We start from the raw sequence: 22379 nt of genomic DNA on the forward strand, positions 1-22379 counted from the left end.
GGTTCGATCCCCGGCTCCTCTGGCAACATGTCTCAAGTGTCCTTGAGCAAGACACTGAACCACAAGTTTCCCCCCGGGTGCAGCTATGTGGCTGTCCACTGCTCCTAATGCTTAGGGTGGGTTAAATGCAGAGATATTTCACTACATTGTACTGTGTAGGAAAGCTTTTCTGCACACCTCTTTTATCGGGCAGGTGCGTAGGATATGATCAAAAGTAGCAGATCAGAAGCTTGGAGACAGTCAATTGCTTGCGTAATGGTCAGTGTGCGGGACTTTCTCTAAACTACATTGTACTGTACAACTGTATGCGTCTTCTTCATTCAAGTGAGTTAATGATTCACTTTGCATGGTTATGTAAAAACTTCAAATCACTTACAAACTAACAGAAAACACTTAACATCAATTTCACTTAAAATTGGGTCAGTAGCCAGAGTGTATAAGCAAGCTTGTTGAGCCTGACTGCCATGATGTGAAGTTGTGTTCCATCCATGGTTCAGTCAACACTGGGGAGGTCCTCAGAAATTAAAGGTTTTAAATTCAAACCAATACATGTGTAGCTGGCTTGGAAGGTGCAGACATTCAATAGTAATTATATATGCATGAAAGTATGACGTTGTGAAAAAAAACGGCATTAGGTTGCTTCACTCACTCATGTGAATTCTTTACGGTTTTGATCTGTGTCTGAAATGAGTGATCGGTCACAAAGACCCCTAAAAAAGTGAGCTAACTCAGAGACTTCTTGTAAGTAGCTGAAAACACCACCAATAGCAATTGTTTCATTAGGTCTTTTGTACGGTGGGCGACAGGGGCAAACGCCCTGCAACTTAAGAGAACACATTCATTAATTTGACAACACATTTAGCAAAACGTGCTGTAAATACACACAACCAAATACATAAACGCGCTGCAAATATAGAAACGAATGATGCAAAATGAAAAGCACACAAACCCCGAAAACAAATGCAACAGAAAAACACTGCATCCAGTTTACACAATGTAAGGCAAGGTTATGTCAGAGAGAGTGGATAATTTGTTTTCCTAATTTTTTAATTAGATTTTGAATAAGTGTTCTACTTTTCAGTAACATATATGGGCTAACTAGTGTTTATGTTAGCTAGCATGTTCTTGTAGAAGTCAGTCTCTAACCGGTTGCTCTTTTATAATACGTAAAAGACTAGGGCCAAAAATGAATATGCGCTTTTTTATGGTGCCCCTTTACTACACCTCTCTCGGTCTCTCTGCATATTATATGTGTATATGCATGTAGGCTCATGTATATCTAAGAATTATTGGGGTCTTGGGGTGGTTCCTTGTAGCTGCCTTTTAGGTTGGGTGTTTTTTTCCCCTCTTAATTGACTATACTGTCTGAGGTTAATAGACAAAATCTGTGGATTCTTGAGCAAAAAAACATTGAAATAAAAGCCAGAACACAAACTCATTTGAAAAATAATGTAATGGTTGGTTACTGGTACACCTTTGAGCCTTATTTTCTGTTAGGAAAAACAGCTTCAGTGCAGTACCACTGTATTTAACTAGATTTAAAGAACTGAAAACTAAAATAAGTCAACAGATATAGAATATAGTTACAAAAATGGTCAATCTTCCCAAAAAGGCACAGGGGATGTACAGTAGCACTTGCATCCCTCTTAGGGAACATTTGCATAACTGAATAAATACATCTGCTGCTCATCAATATCAAACTGTGCCACAGTGGAAGCACGGTCATCATGCAATTACAGCAGAGTGCAACATTGTGAATTAGTGGAAGAACACAGCATATAAATATCTCTCCAGAAAATATTAAGACTAAAACAAGGATAAAAGTTATTAAGTACCATTAATCAAAACTATGAATTACAAGATTTCAAGCATATACAGTATTTATATTTGCAAAAATTATATTCAACAACCACATTAAACCAAACTATCCTATATGTTGAGTAACATGTGCAATTAATAGCATTTGGGAGAGCAGGTTCTGCACTCACACTATACACATCTATATCAAAAGACACCTGAACTAGTTATTGCCAAAGAGTTTATCTGAAGATCATTGGAAACTGGTAATTCTAGCATCCAAGATCGATGCTCCTGTGTGATAGGACAGAGGTTGAGTCTGTCCAGTGGTCGTATACTTAAAATTACAAAAGGGCTTTAATATTAAATGCTTATACTGTTATTTTAGGACATTAGGATATTACACAGTGCTAGTTCCTCGCCAGCTTAAAATGGACACTGGATGACAGATCCATTTCCCCCTGATGCGTCTCAAACCACACTCTAGTTCAGCAGGTGGTAAACTTCCCAGGCAGACATTTTTAAGAGTCTCTGAATAAAGTCTTTGCAGCGCATTGGAAGTTTAGCTCGCCAGAAAATTCTCTGATTGCACTATAAAATCCTGTTAATCTTAATGAACTAATCTCACCATCGCTATCCTGACTGGAAGTACAGTAACCTTACTGCTTCACTGTTTCCTATTATATTATTCCTCTAAGCAGAGTAGCATTAGCTGGAAACAGGAACACGTGTTTTTTACAAATGTATTACAAAAGTATTGTTATTGGTACAGTAGGTTTAACCTTTCCCTATGTACAAATATCAGGCTTTTCTTTAAACAGCCTGTATGGACTGTCGTTATAGTTGCCAACTAACCTTTGTCATTTTATTCTAAAATGTCAAAATTAGACACACACATAGTGTATTTGACACTTGCTATCCAGATGATTTATTGCTGATATTTTCCTCGTCTGTCCCTTTGCTTTCAAATATTTATCCATTCAGCTACAGTTAATATGAATAGTTTCTCCTCAGTGCCTTACCAGAAGGCCTCTATAAAAGTTTAATAAAACCCCTTCAAAAAAAGAGAAGGGGAAATATCTACTACAGATTGAAGTCCTCACAGCTCGACTTTGCCCTCTAAGTATCCCCTGCTTTATGATACTAAAAATATAGGCCCTTTTATCTGCTTTAAAAATAGAGTAAATCTACAAAGTAAGACCCTGAACTTGCACTATTTGTAGCTTACAGTGAAACGCCAACACAGCCATTAAATAAAATATGGGCACTTGGATCACATAGCAGTTTGTGCAAAGAAAAAAAAAGGAAGAAAAGAAACGCCTCATTACATTCAACCAGGCCAGATCTTTGTTTTTACCACATAGTAAAATACTTAGCAGTTAGCAGGGTTATTTTCTGTTCCTCTTTCTGAAAAATATAATAAATCTAGGTAAAGTATTACAATTACTTTTCCTGGAAGATACAAACAAATTGAGTACTTGGAAATCCACAAAAGAGGATTAGAGCCACATGTGAAAAAATGTATTTGAGTTCCGAGTTTAAAGTCAGAAATCTGACATTTTTTTATTTATTTTTTAACTTAAAAAGAAAACTTTAAACTCAGAACTTGAATAACATTTTCACATGTGGCCCTAATCCTCATTAGTAGAAATCCTTGTTCAGTGAAATGCATCATTGCTGCTGCAGTAAAAACGGGCATTTTCTAATTTCAAGCATTACTTTTTGGATTACATTTTTCAAGTCCATTACAGTGTGGAAGTCTTACTGACAAACGAGAATTCAACAAAAGGACAACTAAACTGATGGCATTGCTACACACATTCTTAGTTCAAGTTTAATTATTACTTTAAAATGTGCATTAAATCACAGGTAAATCTTGGAGAGGGAAGCTCTCAACTTAAAAAATATATCCAAAAGTCTTCTTGTGTGGGTACACTAAGCAAAAAACAGAGCATTTTTCTTAGCTAAATCTTGAGGAAGACCTAAGCTGAAGTAGACACATCTATTATACAAATGCATTGAGTATGATGAGCTTCCACAGTCAGAAGAGACCTCACAGTAACAACTCACTGGCCAATGAGGAGGATGTGCTTTGGTTAATCTGAATTCCTCAACTGTAACAATAACTGGACAATAATGATTCAGTCCTAAAGTTGGTTGGTTTCAGTTTAGAAATTACCTCAGAATTCAATGCAGCATCAACGGTGCAAATTCTAGCTTATAAATTATTAAAAATCAGAAGTCCAAAGTTAGTTTTTTCCATTTCTCATTTTCCTTTTTAAGAAAGAGGTAATAGAAAATAAGATGATTAATTGTTACACAAACCTGTACTGAGCTCAGAAAGCTGAGCCCTAAAGCGCTGCGTGTTCAGAGAGAGTCATTAGCAAGAGTCTCTGTAGAGAGCCAAATCTTCGCCCCGTTCAGAAATTTGCTAATGGGGGTCCCTTGAAAACTGCGGCGACATAGGTTTCCCATTGGGGTGAAAGGAAAGGAGGAGGTAAGAAAGTCTGGAGGTGTAGGGGAAGTGGCCTTAAAATACATCCTCCTTTGGTCTGACAAGGGCCTACTTGGGTTGGGGAGTGGCGTGCTGCCACTGGGTCCCTTATACTGCCTGAGCTTGCTCTGCAGTATCTCAATTTCATCGACCAGTTGGGAAAGCTTGTGGTAGGCAGTGATGGGGCCTCCTTTGGGAATGCAGGCTTCAGGAACCCAGCGTAGAAAGTAGAGCTTCCAGAGAGCCACATGTGAGGGCAAGAGCAGGGGAATCAGGAGGCCCTGCTGGTCAGCAGCTCGAGAGAACCAGTCTCGGAAGAAGCGCTCCAACGGGCTTTCGTCTTTCACCGGTGAAAAATCAGGCTTCAGCTCCGACACCAGAGAGCCCCGTCGGGTCAGTGAATCCTCTCCAATCTTCAGTCCATTGCGCAGAGATGCAGGCGTTCCTCGCAATGTGGAACTGTAGGTTTTCTGCTGAAGGAAGGACACACATGCTTAGTGAGAATTCTAACCAAAGTTCACCCAGGTTCTCAATTAGTACATCTCCACCTGCATGCATGACTAGGGTTGGGTATCGTTTGGGTTTTTTCCTATACCGGTGCTAAAACGATACTTTTAAAACGGTGTGTAATAATTCACCTTCTGTGCGTTTTCAGAAGTTGCTGATGACACAAAAACAAAAAACGGTGCCCATAAAATCTCAGCAGCAATAATTAAAACTGCTGACTGGATGGATTAGTCAAGTTAAACATTTACTCCCATCAGAAACTTTGTGCATTTCAGCAAAATTCATACAGTACGAAAATAGTAACACCTACCAGCCTGAGGTAATTGTAAGGAGGTCAGAGGATTGAGTTGACCCATTTCGAAAATACCTACGCATCATTATAGATCCTAGTCTGATCTTGAAAATACAAAGGCTATTGTGCGGCGAGCACCTTTAAACTACTTAGAAATCACAGTCACAGAGGAAGCTACACTGTATTTACACTCCTGTTTTCGACCTTGCAAAAGAAAAAAGGGAAGGATAACCTCTAATAACCAACTTAAAAAAATACTACATGTTTCTTCTTACTTGAATTCCTGAGAAAAAAAGGAAATTAAACTGCGGTAAGAAGTACTTGTGCATTAACCAATACGAAAAGAAAGTACAAGGACAAGAGTGTAATACTTGGTATATTGATGGTTTTGGGTGCAGCCGTGTAACTAGCACCAAAAATAGGCTACATGACCGTAAACGGGAAGGACTGGTAAAGACCGTACACCTTTCATTCAACATGGCAGAAAAACCTTTAAACTAAAGGTTGAAAGTCTACTCTGAAATTCCAGCGTTTGTCATATATCCAGGGTAGTAAAAGAAGTTAGCATACAACTACTACTGCTGCTACCAGCTACCACCCCTAGAAACATGTAGAGCTCAGTGTGTTATATACCTTTGTGCGTCTGAAGGTTTTCACTTCTCCATTCTGAACACAGGCCGCTCCTTTGCCTACGTACATGGGGTTGTTAAAGAGGGTTTGGTCTTTGGTGGAGAACTGCTGCGACCAGTCCCAAACAGGAGGGAAATACACAGCCTGCTCTTCTCCTTGAGGGATGGCTTTATTCTTGGCAAAGTCCTGTAGAATAAACACAAGGTTATTTATACTTTATATTTATAAGATTTTCAGTGTGTATAATAATGTTTTCGGTATAATACTGTGTACAGACTTGAGATAACAATCCATGTACGTAAACAAAAAACAACTGCCATAATTTGTTTTTTTCAAATTCATTTAGTTACTTTCCAGACCACAGCTAAATGTGTGCTCATCTGTGTGCATTACGTAGCACTGTTTCCTGTCAGTTATCTGACACACAGAGAAGGAAATTATAGTCTTTGACATGAGAGGATACCACAAAAACATGTTGCTTTTTTTACACACCATCACCTGGAATTATAACATGCGTTTTTTTATTCTTCTTGGACTACTGACACAGACATGGCATTTTCACATATGAACACATTCTGACTTTTAAGCAAGCACAAATCAAATCATGTTGTTTTTTGTTGTGTAAAGATTTGTGTTTCTTGTAATTTAAAACTGTAGTGCATAACTTTTTGATATTAATAAATGTTACATTCAAGCCATTCCCAAATGAGTTGCTACAAAGCTCCACACAACTCCCTCTGTATTTCTCAGTATGACTATGTTCAGACACTCAAGTGAAGATAATTACCTCTTCTGAAGAGTCCATCATGGATTTATATCATCCCGGCTTGATTACTGCAACTCCATTTTCACTTGTCTTAGCAAGTCGTCCCAGGATCGCCTAAAACTAGTCCAGAACTCTGCTGCTAGGCTGTTGACCAGGTCCAGCAGGATGTCGCACATCACTCCAATTTTATACTCATTACATTGGCTTCCGATCAAGTTCCGGATCCAATTTAAAGTTTTGGTTCTGGCTTATAAAGCTTTGCATGGTCTGGCACCCGTTTATATCTCGGACCTGCTCCATCTGTACACTACTAACGTCCCTCAGGTCTTCTAACCAGGGATTACTGGTGGTCCCACGCACTCATTTAAAAACTAAAGGTGACCGTTCCTTAGAAGCAGTGGCTCCAAACCTGTGGATCGCCCTTCCTACTGGCTTACGTTCTGCAGTCTCTGTTGAAGCTTTTAAAAAGCAGCTGAAGACATTTGTTTAAATTCCCTTTTGACTCTTGTTTGTAAACTTTGGGTTTTAGGTTTTAATTGTTGAAATGATTTTCATTGGTCCTTCAATAATTATTTTCTTTTTTCCCTTGTTTATTTTCTGTTGGATTGTTCTGTATTTTTACAAATGTTTATCATGTGAAGCACTTTGTGACTTTGTCTGTAAAAAGGTGCTATATCAAATAAACTTATATCTATCTATCATGTTTTTTTTAATCCTCGGTGTCCTCCTTGGCTACTAGTAACTGCATGGAGGGTTGGGGGTGTTGCGCGATCACTTAAGGCTTGTATCATGTGGACACACCGACAGTTTTGTCTTCATTACTTAGAATTCCTCATGGAGGCAACAGAAACTATGCACTATAGCTTTAAACAAAATGTTCTCATTTAATTGATTTAAACATATAAAGGATTATGGTGGAATATGTTGCATTTGGTGCACAGCATTGTTCACTGTGGTATTTCCATGTATAAATATATTTATTAAACTCAACTAAATAAATTAATATGCAATCGTGTGTGTGTTTATCTCACCATCAAGTGCTGAGCTCGTTGTTGGGGAGAATTGAAGAGAAAAGTACTGAAGAGTGGGATCCACATGCTGTCACTCAGTACTGTCAGATAGGCCTCTGTGAACTCGAATGCTGCTGGGTACTGGTTCATCATTTGCCACACGCAGTCCAAGAACAGCAGGAACAGTGGGGACTAGACCGAGAGAACAGAGAAAAACAAACAAGAAGCGCTAAAGTCTTGGCATTTCTATTAGATCTAGGAGTGGGTTATTTACTGTCAGTCAAATACCTCCTCTTTTTCATTCTTCTTCAAGTGGTTGCATCTGTCCAAGAAGCGATGGCCAGCCATCACCCACTCCTTCTGCACCAAACTCTGAAAGCCAATGAGGCTGCGATAATGAGGGTCCAACATGAGCTGCACCAAGGAGGACACTACACAGTTCAGGTCTCGGTCTTCCTCCTCTGTACAAGTAGATCAAAAGAGAAACAAAAAGCTTAAACAAGCTGTTTGCAAGGCAAGCACTTCCGAGAACACTCTGATGGCTATAATATGGTAATGATTGGAATTTGACCACAATATTTTAAATGTACTTTGGCTGGTGTGCAACATGTGTTTGAAGTCAAGCATTGGTACACTATCACAAATAATGGTATAAGAAAATCAAAAGTTAAGTTCACCGTCATGTACAATGCAGTAAAGTAAAGAATAAAGAAATGCTGTAGCTGTGTAAAACCCTGGCTTGAAACTGTGAGGCTTGCACTCAAAATAACATGGGGACTAATATTACAAAAGAAAGTTTTACCTTGAAGAATGACTGAAGCATTCTTTCCATCCAAGTAGTACACTATATCAGCTGAATGTTTCAGGAAAGCCCTTGAGTCACAAACGGAGCATAAATGTTAACAGATTTTGAAAAACATGTAGTACTATTTTCTAAGTTACCAGCTTTGTACGGTGTACCAAAGAAAAACATCAGTGTCTTGGCAAGATATAAACTTCATAAGTTTCAAGTCATATTTTGTGCTTGTGCTACTAATGGCCCAGGAAAGCAGACCATTGATTTTGAGGCAGAATAATCATGCTGCAACTAATCTCATGAGTGTAAATTTATACAAAACAGCATACATACAATGTACTTCCATAGATACATTACTGGATGTGTAATGAATGTAATGAGTGTAAATGCATCTCATACGACAATACAAAAATAAAAAAATGTTTATGCAGGTATGTTTTGTTCTACAAGGGTAACAGAAATGTCGTGATGGCCAGCAAAACCTTTTAATTTTGGCACTTTATAAACTACACTGTTTATAACAATATAGTTTATAAAGAGCTATCATACAGCTTTAGGTTGTTTACATACCTGACGTACTCCAGCCATCGTGAGTTTTCAATTGATGAGAGCCACCTCTCTTCTGACTCCTCAAAAGGATCTGCACGAAATCAAAAAAGTTAAACAGTGGCCGGGTTGGGTCAGTGGTAGAGCAGGCGCACATATACTGAGAGGTTTATGCCTCGACGCAGAGGTCCAGGGTTTGAATCCGACCTGTGACAATTTCCTGCATGTCATCCCCCTCTCTCCCCCCTTTCTCACCTAGCTGTCCTGTCAAAAATGAAAGGCGGAAAAGCCCCAAAAAAAATCTTTAGAAAAAATAAATAAATAAAATGTTAAAAACCTTGTACGCCTATAAAACTATACAAAGCATGTCAAGAAATCCTTTCCATTTTCACTCAAAATAAATGTGCATTGAGAAATATTTCCCACAAAGGTGTATGGATAATTACAGAGGTTATCAACAGTTACTATTGAAAGTGGCATTGAGGCTCACCTATGACACAGATCTGCCTGACTTTAACAAAGGCACTCTGGATGTCCTGGATGTTAGGCAGAAACTTGTCTAGATCAGACCGGATGACTTCACTGCGCTGTGGGTGGCTTTTTGTGATGGCGGTGAAGACCCTACCACAACACAAAACATCGATGACTGGGTTAAGGAGGTCTTAAAACAGCTGAAGCAACATCTTACCAATACATCATTTGTATATTCAGAACATTAGCATAACCCGCTTTATTACCAAAAAAACCCTGTAAAAAATACATACAGAATTGTATCAAATTAAGACAAATCTCAATATTTTATTATTCCTCTGCTGTAGTTGAACATCTGTTGGTGGTTATTGAATTACAGTGTGAAACAGAGTAGAAACAACACATTTATTCCATGTTCTGAATATGAATAAAGTAGAGGAGTTTAGTATACTTTTGATCGATCTTCCTTTGCTGAAATGGATCACTTATGTTGGCCATGCGGACAAGAGCACTTCCATTTGGGTGATTCCAGCACCAGAGCTACAAGGTAGAATGGACATAAATCAGTGCTCTGATCAATCAACTGGAAGGTATTTGGAACTGACAGATAATGATTACAAATTACTCCACTGGTGACCCTCGTATGTGCTAATAAAATTACATTATAGGCCTAATAATAAATAACAGAAAGGAATAAAGGAAGTATTCCTAAGCAAAGCTAGACAACCAGCACACTGTTAAATGGAGATCTCAGAAAACTCACCGGGATGCGCTGATCGGTGAAGAATATGGAGTACTGCTTTAGATCCTGATCTGCCAGAGAAACTGGGACCACAATGTACTCTGGAAGACTAAAAAGAAGAGTGAGCAAAAAACTGGTGTTACACAGAAATCAAAAACAGGACACCACTAAAATAAAATGAAACAGAAAACAGGAAAATATATCTAAGAAAAAGTATTTTCATGTTTCCCACAACCTCCAATCTTAGTCAGAAAATAAAGGACATCCTAATGTAGAAAATTAACATTTAGGCTATATAGTAAATTGTATCACTTATCAATGCCCATCTTTTTCATATGAATAAGCTAAGTGTGTTGCTTCATGCTGACATACCATAATAGTGTCCAAATGGTACGAAAAGCCTTGGTTGACTGTAAATAGCTTGTTAGCACTGGATTTGTTTTGCTGTGCCTGTCTCATATCAAAGCTGGTGAGTATTCAGGTATTTAGCAGTGAGATTTGTTGTGATTGAGGGAAAGTTGAATCAGAGTGTACTGTAAGTATTGTTTTCACCCCTGGTGCAGTTTGGTGCAAGCTAGTATTATGCAATTTTAAGTCTTTTCTCAAATTCCACATAAAACACTATACGATCCTTACTTTGAAACCCACCATAATGTCACCGCTGAACTGAATAGCACAGATTGTCCAAAACAGACTTGCATTTACCAAGACATTCACAGAGTTTTTTTCCTTAAGTCACTCATGAAGCATGGGAAAAAAAGTTTACAGTGTAAATATACGGTCTTGCCAAAACATACCAGGTATGAGTAAAGGGTGACATTTAGAGGGTCTGTAACAACTAAGGCCAAGTGAAGGCGCTACAGACATACTCTGCCTACGACAACTATCATAAAACAAACAACAAGAGATGAAAACCTTTGTGAGATGACATAACTCTCGTTGATGGAGCACACCCTCCACTCTGATGCCCCAGTTCTCTTGATCTCCCGATCCCAGTCTGATGGAAGGTCAAAAATGGGGGTCCTTAATCCTCCTCGAGGAGCGGAACCGTTGACGTGCTCTCCTGGAAATAGATACACTGAGATTACTTCTGGTGCATAACGTGGAGAAATTAAACATGGATAGTCAAATTTGAAATTGATACTTTTTAAATGTGGATTAAGAGGAAAAATAATAGTTTAAAAAACGTACAGTATTTTAGAAGAAATAAAATAAATATGGCATGCTATACACGTACCTTTAGATGCATGGTATCGCCGCCCTTGATACTCAAAGCCAAACAGCAGTTGAAGATCAGCTGGATGGGAATAGTGGGCAATAGCAAGGCAAACCTAGAATAGCAGAACATTACTTTTATGGGACATACAGTACTATACAATAGATGTTCAGCTGAATGGAGGAATCAATAAAAAATTATCAAGGCAGATTAGGTTTCATCACAACCATTCAGCTTTCAAACTCTGGTACACTCAGAGTGCTAAAATGAGGTACATTCTTTAACCATACAATCACAAGAACAAGTGAAACCTGGGAAAGCAAATATTTAAAAGAAATCCTACTGCTCTGGTTTTATAGGACTGAATCTTCCTGTGGCTCCACTAGAGTCACACAAAGCAGTCCATTCAGTAGTAAAGCTGTGAATAACATGAGGACACAGAAAAGGCGTGTGTGTGTGTGTGTGTCTGCTCCCAACTCTGTAATTTCCTATGGCAAAATAAGCTATTATAGGTTGGGTTAATTCCATATGTCACAAAGAAAAAAAGAACTGAGCCTAATTTTAGGTTCACACTGTAATTACATGCAGGAGTGAGGGAGGGAAGAATCACTTCTAGTTTGAGTGCTCTATACATAATCATACTTCCATATTCTGTTGTAAGCACTAGAATACATAAAATAAGGGGAATAGTGCATTTTGAAAAAAATTAAAACGAGACCACTGGTCGTGGTCATGAGACTGTCCAATGCAGTGCCATACTTTAATGAGGTTTAATCTAAATGCATGTGCTGCTCCAAAACCTACTCACAATTGCTCCCAGATGACATGGGAGATCAGACGCGTGACTATGTACATTCACATTTATGTCCATTTCATTGGCACACAGATCTACAGCTGTCTTACTCTTGTGGGTCATGTAGAGAGGCTGCAGGGAGCCAAGCGCTCCTGAAGATCTTTGTGCACATAATTCACAAATACGTGTCTATTTCCAGGCCTTATATAACTTCAGATACCACAATGATTTTAATGCAACATCTGTGCTTAGAGAGCGTGACAGTGCTGAAGGTTTGTTTTGCTACTGTTGGCTGTGTTTTCAGTTGGTTAAGTATAACAATCAAGCAATCACATGTTCCCAGGGCAGGTTCTGTCGAAGGTGACAACTTCCAGGTTTGATTTTTGCCTTAAAAATAAAAAAAAAATAAAAAAATAAAAGGGCTTGTAAGTCTTTGTAAATTCAGTCAAAGCTGGAGTTGCTGCTAGTTACCACAACTGCTCAACCCACTACACAACTGACAACCTGGCCTTTAAGGCTGCATGACAGTTGGCCACAATTTCTGTTCTTATTAAATTATTTTAGCTGGATTTAAAATGAAAGCCTCTACATGGTTGGTCCCCAACCGGCACCGTCAGACAACGCCTACCAAGAGCCTGGGTCTGTCCGAGGTGTCTTCCTAAAAAGGAGCTTTTCCTCGCCACTGTCGCACTAAATGCTTGCTCTTGGGGGAATTACTGGAATTGTTGGGTCTTTGTAAATTATAGAGTGTGGTCTAGACCTACTCTATCTGTAAAGTGTCTTGAGATAACTCATTAGGATTTGATACTATAAATAAAATTGAATTGGTCACTGTATCTGCATAACAAGGATTTCCTTTCATTTCCGTTGTGGGCACTTATCTTCTAAAAACACCACTAGTCATCCCCAAAATATCATGACTTGATATCAATATACACTGGTATTGAGAATCATTTGTTAGTTGAATGGCTACTATACAGATGTTGCTGATTTACAGGTCCCTCAACTACACTCTAATCTGAAGAATGAAACATCTGTCCATCTAATCTCTCTGTGCAGGAGATGAGTCAGAGTCACGCTGCCAGCTGATCCTACAATCAGGATCATTCTCAGTTTCCTTGCCTTGAATAAGCATTGTTCTCATTGTGTCTTATTCACTGTTTGGCTAATGGCCACACTGAAAATGCCTTTTAAGTAGTTAGTTGTTCTAGTCAGATGGAGGATGAGAAAGTGACACATCAAAGTTGGTATGGTATACATATCCTTGTTGCTGAGGAAGTGGTCATAGCACTGAAACTGAGTGTGTATATGTAGCAAGCTTACACAGTCAGGAAAGGAAAAGTTGGTCAGCAACAAGTAACAGTGAAATGGACAGGGGGAACTGAGAAAAAGGGAATAAATGGTTAATACTATCCAATTAGTCATTTGGAGGTTACAGACAGGTTGTTTTGGGCATTTCATATACAGTATTTGGCCATTTCCATTTAGTCAGCTCAAGACCAACCTAGACCTAAAGTCAATACGAGTCTGACAAGGATTATTCTGATACTTTAAAGCATCTCTAAAAAGACCAGCATAACCTTACTGGATTTTATATAAAACTCATTTCAGTATCACTCACCTTTTTGGCACTCTCAGGCCCAGCCTCATCAAAGCAGAACCTAATGATGCGCAAGTCTTTGCAATAGAGGATGAGCTCTGTCGGGTTGAACTTCAGCTTCTTGTTTGACCCCAATACTTTCTTCTTCCCCTTTGTATCATTTGCTGAGAGGAACAAACAAAAAAATATGACTAGAACTTCCTGCAAATGCCAATGCTAAGCTTGGCTTTGCCAACAAGCTAGCATGACATGGTTGCTACCAATGGATGTCTTGGGATGTAATCTTCATATATTATCAAGATCTTCAGTCTAGCTTTAAAGGTCCCATCACATGGTGCTCTTTGGATGCTTTTATATAGGCCTTAGTGGACCCCTAATACTGTATTTGAAGTCACCAATTTTCTCAAAGGCAGAGCAGGATACCCAGGGCTCGGTTTACACCTATCGCCATTTCTAGCCACTGGGGGAGCATAGGCATGCTGGGGGAACAACTATTAATGTTAAAAAACCTCATAAAGTGAAATTTTCATGCCATGGGACCTTTAAAATGGAGCTACAGCCTGTTAAAGATCGTAACATTGGCCAAGATTGCCGGCGGTCCCGCGCTTCTCTTAGGGTTAAAAGATTGATCTCTGTATTTTATGAATCATTATCGGATCATTCAAATGAAGATCGATTTGAATGGGAAAATCAATTTTTGGCCCTAATTATTAAGATTATTATTATTATTATTATTATTATTATTATTAATAATAATAATAATAATAATAATAATAATAATAATAATAATGAGAATGTTGTCATCAGTAACCCAGACAGGTCAAAAACAAGCTAGATAAAACAAAGCCTCATGCTTCATGACTGTAACACAACAAACCTTGCTCTGGGCAGTTGGCCATGCAGGGTCAGCAATCGACAGCAATGAGATCTATAAACACGGCTAATCCCGGCCAGGCTGCACTGCCACTAAACACTGCCTTAGCTGTTCCATCACTTGTTATCAGATTGCTGACCAGGAAAGACCAACAAATGAGACCAGTCAACCAAGCTGTCAAAGATTAATTAGGGGGCCATCTAACTTTAATTCTGATTGTAGCTCACTTTTGTAAAATGACAGTAGAAGGGATGCTAAATGTTTGTTCTGAAACAGGCGATTTATTAAGAGACTAAGCAAAATGCTAACATTAGCTTGCTTGTATTTCTTAATACCATTAGGAAAGTTATAGTTGGGGTATTCTGGCTATTGATTAGACAAAATAATACATTTTGAAATAACATTTGGGCTCTGGTAATAAGAAATCCACGTGGAAATCAGTAGGTGAATCTCGGACATGACAATAGCAAACCTGCAGAAAACAAAGTTAAGGTTTTGCCATGAATGTTATGTAACACCAAATGTACCTGTTACTACTTGCTCCAGACAGGTGAGGGGGATGTCGTGTTCTCCAAGCAGAAGGTGGGACAACTGGGACTTCTGTGGTAAAGGCAAACAACAAAAAGTATGTGTGACATTCTGTAGACATTATTTTACACCCATAACTCACCGAAATATTATCTAAAATACTGGTGGGTAGACCGAGCTTATCCGCTCAGACTGAGTAATGATCAAGTTCTGTTTATTATGACAACACATTCCGCATAGCTGGAAATGACGTCTGTTCTTTTACTTCTTGTGCGATATCACCAACAATGTAGTGCAGGAAAGTACACACGTTTTCCTTCCTCCTTGCCAGCTGCACTGCACATACAAACATGGCTATAGAAATACAAGTATTGAAGCTATACAGCAGTATGCTGGTGCCACCAATAGATTTCCCAAATATAAAAGATAAAACCGTATCCATAGGAGGTCATTCTTAGTTTGAAGCCTGATAAAACCGACACTTTAAAGAACTGCATGAGGAAGTTACAAAACATTGGTTTTGACAGTCTGTCATGGCATCAGACCAACAGCCTTATATCTTTTACTTCTAAGAATGACTAAATATCCAAAACAGCACATTTTTACTGATTTAAAGTCAGTCTACACAAATACCTGTTTAGAAGGGGCATCTTGAGGGATGAAGGAGACCTTAAAGTTGGTGCATATCAACTTCCCCCAAAGGTCATCCTGGCTGCTTTCAGCGCTGATGCATTTCCTCACAAAGTTTACCTCATTAACTACTATCTCCCCTGGTGACAAACAAATGAGAGAAAAAGATGTGAGTGTAAAACCTACAGTCTACCACTACAGTTCAAGGAAGAATACATAAAGTGAAAATTACTAAGTAAATAAGATTAAGATTAATTGGCTTAGCTTTGAATTTCTGAACATACCAGTAGTTGACATTCTACCAAGCTATGTGCAATCCTTTACTCAATTCCTCAGACTCAAACAAGAAATAACGCTCATTAAGCTATTTATTACTTAGTTTGTTATCGAAATAATGACATTTTATCCAATCATTACTAATCTGTATAAATTGTAATGTTAAAATATCTAATATTTTCTGAGAAAGAAATGTGTAATAGTAAAAGTACCTATAATTTTTTTTGCCGTTATAACAGTGACCACAAAGTTATCTTAAATTTTTTTACATTGCTTTCTTACAGTAATTGTACTCCATCCACCTCTTTCTACCCTCACCTTTTCTGTTGTTCCTTCGTACAGTTACAAAAATGTGCACGTTTATAACATAATGAAATTCACAATAATTCTGAGTCTGTAAATAATGTTGATAATGTGTTGTTTTTTTTAATCTACTGTGTATGTGCACTGTTTGTTGGAAAGCAATGACCTACATTTTGTGCCTGCTGCACATTGTGTCAATGACAATAAAATTGAATTGAAACATTTAACCATGTAGACTAGAGGATGGATACCCGACCCGAGCCCGACCTGAGCCCGACCCGAGCCGGCGGTACCCAATGGGCCGGGCCGGGCCGAGTTCGGACACATATTTAGAAATGATGTTCGGGTCGGGCTTGGTCACATCAGTGCGATACGGCATTGAACATTTTAAATTTAAAACAGCTTATTATGTAGGAAGCCAACTGCGCACCTGTGTTAACGTGCGCTTGTTGCCCCGTGTGCGCTGACGCGCTCATCTGTTGACATTCCGGAATGCCTTCCTATAGTTGCTTAATAAAAGCAAGTTTTCCACATAAACAAACGTACAGGTGTCATTATTATGAGAAATAAAATGAAATTTTAACTGTGTCGGGCTCCGTTCGGGCTCGGACATAAATATCTTAATGCCTGTCGGGCTCAGGTCGGGTTCGGTTACTGCTCTGTCGGACGCGGGCCGGGCTCGGACAATCAAGCAGGAGGCTGAGGTCACTTACAAATATCTCATCTGTCTCCAATGCTTTTCTATAAGAGTAGCATGGTTGTTAAAGGCTATTTTTCAAAAACAAAAGCTAAATTATTTTAAAAAGCTAAAGCTGCTATACCCAAAGCCAAAATGCTCTGCACAAAGTGCTACATGCAAGCCTTAGGTTAACAAGGCATAGTTTCATATCTTTTATGAGTAACATGACCCTTATCTCTTAACATGACTACAAATCATTAATGTTGCTATAAAAGGTTGCCCCAGGGATATTCAAAAGATGACAGCTGGGGCAGCGGTGGAGTCGTACAGACGCATTCAGATCAAAGGACTGCCTCAGAGCATGTAGCAAATGCACAGTATGTTAAAAACAAGTAGGCTGAAACCAACATGAAACCTGTTTTTATGTCCCGCTCCAAAATCAAGATGGGAAAGCAATGACAACCCCTAAGTGGTAAATGCTGCTTCGGAATGGATGTAAAGTTTGTTTGTTTTACCAGCCCTTTAGCAGGTACTCAAAAATTCTCATGTCAACCTCAACCTTAGCAAAAGTACAGCAGGTTTGCAAATGTAGATTCTTTTTTAAGAGTACTTAAAGGACCTTTAAAAAGATCTTGATAATTGACAAACAACTAATGAGACTTCTCTCTTTTAGACTGTTTTTACTCCAAATAACACACAATGTAACACAATACAAAGGGTGTGTTGAGCCACTTCCCTGAGGCTCCCAAATCAACTGCTCAGACCAGAACCAGAGTAAAACATTGAAATGAAGGCTTTCCTGCTGCTCCAGTTTTTTAACTCACTACACGGATTGGCACAGCTTGAGAGAATTAGGAACTCAATACTTAAAACCAATTTTAAGCAATTGTTTCTTGTAAAAAAAAAAAAGGAAAAAAAAAAAGGTAACTTTCCACAACTGAGAGGTGGAAACGATGTATAGTGGAGTAATGGCGCCCTGAGCCAATAATTAAGTCACACTCCCTCAGCGTGTGGTGTAAATTCGAGCTTCTCTGTTCTTTTTATTGATAGCCAGTCCAGCCACGCATGCATTTTCGTGCATGTGGCCGTGAAAAAAATATGTCACGTATTTGGGAACAGTCTGCGAGAGCCATGTGGGGAAACTATTTATTTTTAGTATTTCAAGTACAGACACTTTTAAAGCTATAGTGCGTAGTTTCTGCATCCCCCATGAGGAATTCTAAGTAATGACAAAACTGTCGGCGTGTCCACATGATAGAAGCCTTACGTGACCTCCACGCAGTTGCTAGTAGCCAAGGAGGACACAGATGATTAAAAAAAACATGATTGACTCTTCAGAAGAGGTAATTATCTTCACTCGAGTTTCTGCGTGGGAAAGTCACCTAACAACAACAACAATCTTCTGAACATAGCCATACTGAGAAATACAGAGAGTTTTGTGGAGTTGATAGTCTTAATTAGCTTTGTAGCAACTCATTTGGCAATGGCTTGAATGTAACGGACGTTTATTAATATCAAAAAGTTACGCACTAAAGCTTTAATATATTTATAGAAGGTAAGTGAGATGTCTAAGATATCTAAAAGTGATAATGACAGAAACTGAACAAGCATCCGATTATGTATCAAGCAATAAGTCAAAAAAATGTTCAACTATTCTCAGGATAATGCAGAAGATAGACTTACCTTGAATTAACTTGGGCTCCAACTTTTTAATAGGCGGTTCAATAGTTTTCTTTACATCAGTCTAGAGAAAAAGCAGATGTCACATTAGAGTTAGTTAAACACTAGTGTCGCATTGTCAGACCTTCCTCCACAGGGCTGGAAGGTCTAGTCCACACGACATTGCGGGATACGAGAAAAACATGCTCTGGTTTATTGGCATTTCTTTTAAACCAATCACAATCGTCTTGGAGCGGTGCTAAGCGCCGGACGGAGCAATGGTGCCTCTGTTCCTCCAACTTGTTTTGGTGGAACATGTGTACATTCAAAAGTTATTTTAGTGGTTCCAACAGAAAATTTAGATTGGACAGACAGTCTAGCTAGCTCTCTGGATTTACCCTGTAGAGATCTGAGGAGCAGTTAACCATAGTCCTCATAAATGGACCAGAGTTTAGAATGCCAACACAGTTACAACATGTAGTAAGCAACTGGTGCAATCTGTTTATAGAACTAGAAGAACCAAAGATACACAGCAGTCAACTATCAATCAATTTAATTTGACACATTAAATCGTACAGAGAGAAAAGGCTGTTACCCAGGTGGTTTGGATATTCCTTTTTAGCCTTTTTCTTGCAATGCCTGGTGTAAATATCCTTTAGGCAGGGTAGGGCACCGCCTATTGTGTGTTCAGCCAAACAAACCACTCTATGCTCTAAGACCCTCTGTGATGTACTTTAAACTGTCCACCCTTTCCCCGGAAGACCTGTTGATATTAAGGGGGGCGTAGTTCCTTCCCTGCTTCTTACCAAAGTCCATTACCACCTCTTTGGTCTTGCTGACATTCATGAGTACTATGTTGTTGTCCTGAAACCATCAGGTCAGGCCCTGATCAGCAAACTTGATGGTATATAATAATAATAATAATAATAATAATAATAATAATAATAATAATAATAATAATAATAATAATAAAAATGCTATAAATCCTCAAATACTGCGCACACTTGCAGATACAGTGACAGCCTATAAGTGTTTGGACATTCATGTGTTTTTCATTGTTCCCTCTTCTCCAGTACACATATTTCCAATAAATGAATGACTAGGAGGTTAAAGTGCTGACTTTCAGCTATAAGAGTGTATGGGGTGAAAGAGTACAGAATCACAGCATTTTTTACACTTTAGGTTATGTATAAAAGGCCGACAGTTTTGAATATAGCTCATTAGATGTTGGTGCAAATATTTTTTAATTAAAAACTAAAAGTTAGCACTTAAACTGCAAAGGTATTGCTTTATTTAAAATCCAATGTGCTGGAGTACACAGCTAAAACAAACCCAAATACTAGGACTGCATTGTTCATGAAAAAACATATTGAAATGGTCAGAGCATATTTTGTTAAATAAGCTAAGTGCTGGAACTTCCCAACATAAAATTAGAGATGGTCCGATACAATTTTTTGCTTCCCGATACCGATTCTGATACCTGAACTTACGTACCGATCAGATACCAGTGTGTCATATATTTTATTATGTTTTAACAACTGTATACTACTATCCCTGTATGGATGTGATATGATAGATAGATAGATAGATAGATAGATAGATAGATAGATAGATAGATAGATAGATAGATATCTTTGTTGTCTGTCTGGCTCAGGTTAAACTCTTTGTGAAACATGAACAAAAACAAACAATGAATGCCACAGAACATTCTTTTATTATGCAGTTTGACGGTCAGTTATAACGGGAAAATAACATTAATAAACTACTTTAACGTAGATTTTCTTTAGGGCTTTGGTATTGAATCGGTGCATAAACTCCAGTACTTACTGATACCAGCATTTTAGACAGTATCGGAGGCGATACCGATAACATTTCGACATAAAATGCATCCCCTCAGAGTGTAAAGGCCATTCATGAATCTGAATCAGCATTTAGTGCAGCATTAATATTCTCTGATTAATGTGCAATATTTTCAGTACATTTAATCCTCGATTGGAAGCTTTTACCTATATAGGTAATTAGAATATTTTTAGTATATTTTAGTTTGCAATTTGTATGTGGTTATTACCAAGACCGGAGCATGCCCACGACTATATAATGATGTTAAACTCTAATACATAAATTGACGCATTATTGTTTTAAAATAAAAAATGGCAATGGAATTTTTTTTTTTATCTTAATACAAAACACTTCCCAACACTAGTCTTGACTTTGCCAGTACAAACACAGTAGTAACATCATAGTCACGTTTGGGTTGTTGCACCAGCGTCTTTAGGCAAACGCTTTGATTTGCTGTCTCGATAAGTGCATACAGGCAAGCCTACTTATTCTCCTTTTAAAAACGGCATAAGATTCTCCATACAAGTCTCACTTCTCCAAATTTGATTTGGTAATTCTAACCAGTAACATTTCCAATCTGTTTCAGTTTCTGCATTTTCTTTGCGGCGGTGCACCGTTTCAAACTCTAAATATTAAAACTTGATTTTAGAGTTTAATGATTCCGACTACCACAGCAGCAAGTCAGTAGGGCTGCATACAGACTGTGCCTCTTTTTCGGGCTATATCTTTTTTTAATCTTGACCACAGTTCAAATATCAACTTTCCTTCCTCCACACCAGTCACGAGTCACGACAACTTCAGCCTAAATTAATTCAAATTATTGGACACTGGTATCGTATCGTGACCATCCACCGTGAAAAGTTACATTTGCTGTTATCAATCGCAATAAAATAACATTACATACCTGTACAGGAGGAAGATAACACTTGAAGGTTGGTTTCATGGGTTTGGTAGAAAACATTGTTTATGTTCTCCCTTCCAGGGCGCTTGGCTGTTGCCAGTTGGGAAAAAACAACCGTCAATAAAGTTTAGGTCAGCCCTTAGCTGAGTATATCCGACACTTCCGTGTGTAACGTTAAAATATTCATCGAGGCAGCCTGCGAACGACGGTACTCCTCCACTTCGATAAACAGTCAAGTAGCAGATTACGCTAGCTGGATAAAAGAAAGTTGACAGAAGTTAACGTTGAGATGTAGGCGTTAGCTTGGTTAGCTAGCTAGCATAAAGTACTACATTAAGTTTATAAATACCGTTTCCACGCAAAGATAAAACAATGAAAAATAATGTAGAGGCGCCCGTTGTGTGTCTACATTTTCTTTCCACCTGTTACTGTATTAGTTACCCCCAGTGACTTCCTGAATGTCTAACTAATTCAGCCAAACGCAGAACCTGATGCTGCAAAGGACTTAACGGCCATGTTTATAAAGAGCCGAGGTCCAGCCCTACTTCCGGGCTCCACTGTTGAGCTATATTTTTGTACCGAGAAATTCTTTTATCAAACTTTCTGAAAAGCTGAAACAGTACACTGGGGTATTCTGCACATATTATTAGCCAAATTGATATATACTACTATACGTTATCGTGAACATTGTTAGCTTTGTCATTTAAAATATAAAAAGACGATTATTTTGTTAGCTTTCATCAAGTACGCCACCCGTGGACTACAACTCCCATGAGACATCTACAGATTTAGAGGCTTACGGGCGTGACCATTGACAGTATATTATAGAAGGGCGTGACAGTCGGTCAGTCTTCATTTTTTTTTGCGGTAACTTTATTTCACAAAATTTACAAACTTGCTGGAAAAACTAAATCGCATTCATAAAACTATGATTATGTATTTCATTATTTGACAGATTATCCAGATAAAACTAACATTTTATAAGTCAAACACAACGATGCGTACAACAAATGGTAGACTACCCTAAACC

At 38.4% G+C, this 22379-nt stretch overlaps 1 protein-coding gene across 3 annotated transcripts; it reads right to left on the minus strand.

Moving 5' to 3' along the window:
- Positions 1–1435: 1435 nt before the first annotated feature.
- Positions 1436–21893, minus strand: mtmr10 (myotubularin related protein 10). Of its 3 annotated transcripts, XM_039795056.1 has the most exons (17): positions 21699–21893; positions 21353–21602; positions 18634–18694; positions 15696–15832; positions 15062–15134; positions 13682–13824; positions 11289–11382; positions 10967–11114; positions 10073–10160; positions 9761–9849; positions 9329–9459; positions 8863–8932; positions 8299–8369; positions 7785–7957; positions 7518–7688; positions 5724–5906; positions 1436–4764 (listed from the first exon to the last, which is right to left on the minus strand). In XM_039795056.1, the coding sequence occupies exons 2-17, from the start codon at positions 21407–21409 to the stop codon at positions 4165–4167; spliced, it is 2289 nt and encodes a 762-aa protein (XP_039650990.1). In that variant the 5' UTR covers positions 21410–21602; positions 21699–21893; the 3' UTR covers positions 1436–4164. The 3 variants fall into 3 exon arrangements, with proteins under 3 accessions (XP_039650990.1, XP_039650991.1, XP_039650989.1); XM_039795057.1 differs by having other exon boundaries at positions 1436–4761; positions 21353–21893; XM_039795055.1 differs by having other exon boundaries at positions 21353–21893.
- Positions 21894–22379: the final 486 nt, after the last annotated feature.

This window comes from Perca fluviatilis, chromosome 3 (assembly GCF_010015445.1).
Source record: "Perca fluviatilis chromosome 3, GENO_Pfluv_1.0, whole genome shotgun sequence".
Classification (NCBI taxonomy): domain Eukaryota; kingdom Metazoa; phylum Chordata; class Actinopteri; order Perciformes; family Percidae; genus Perca; species Perca fluviatilis.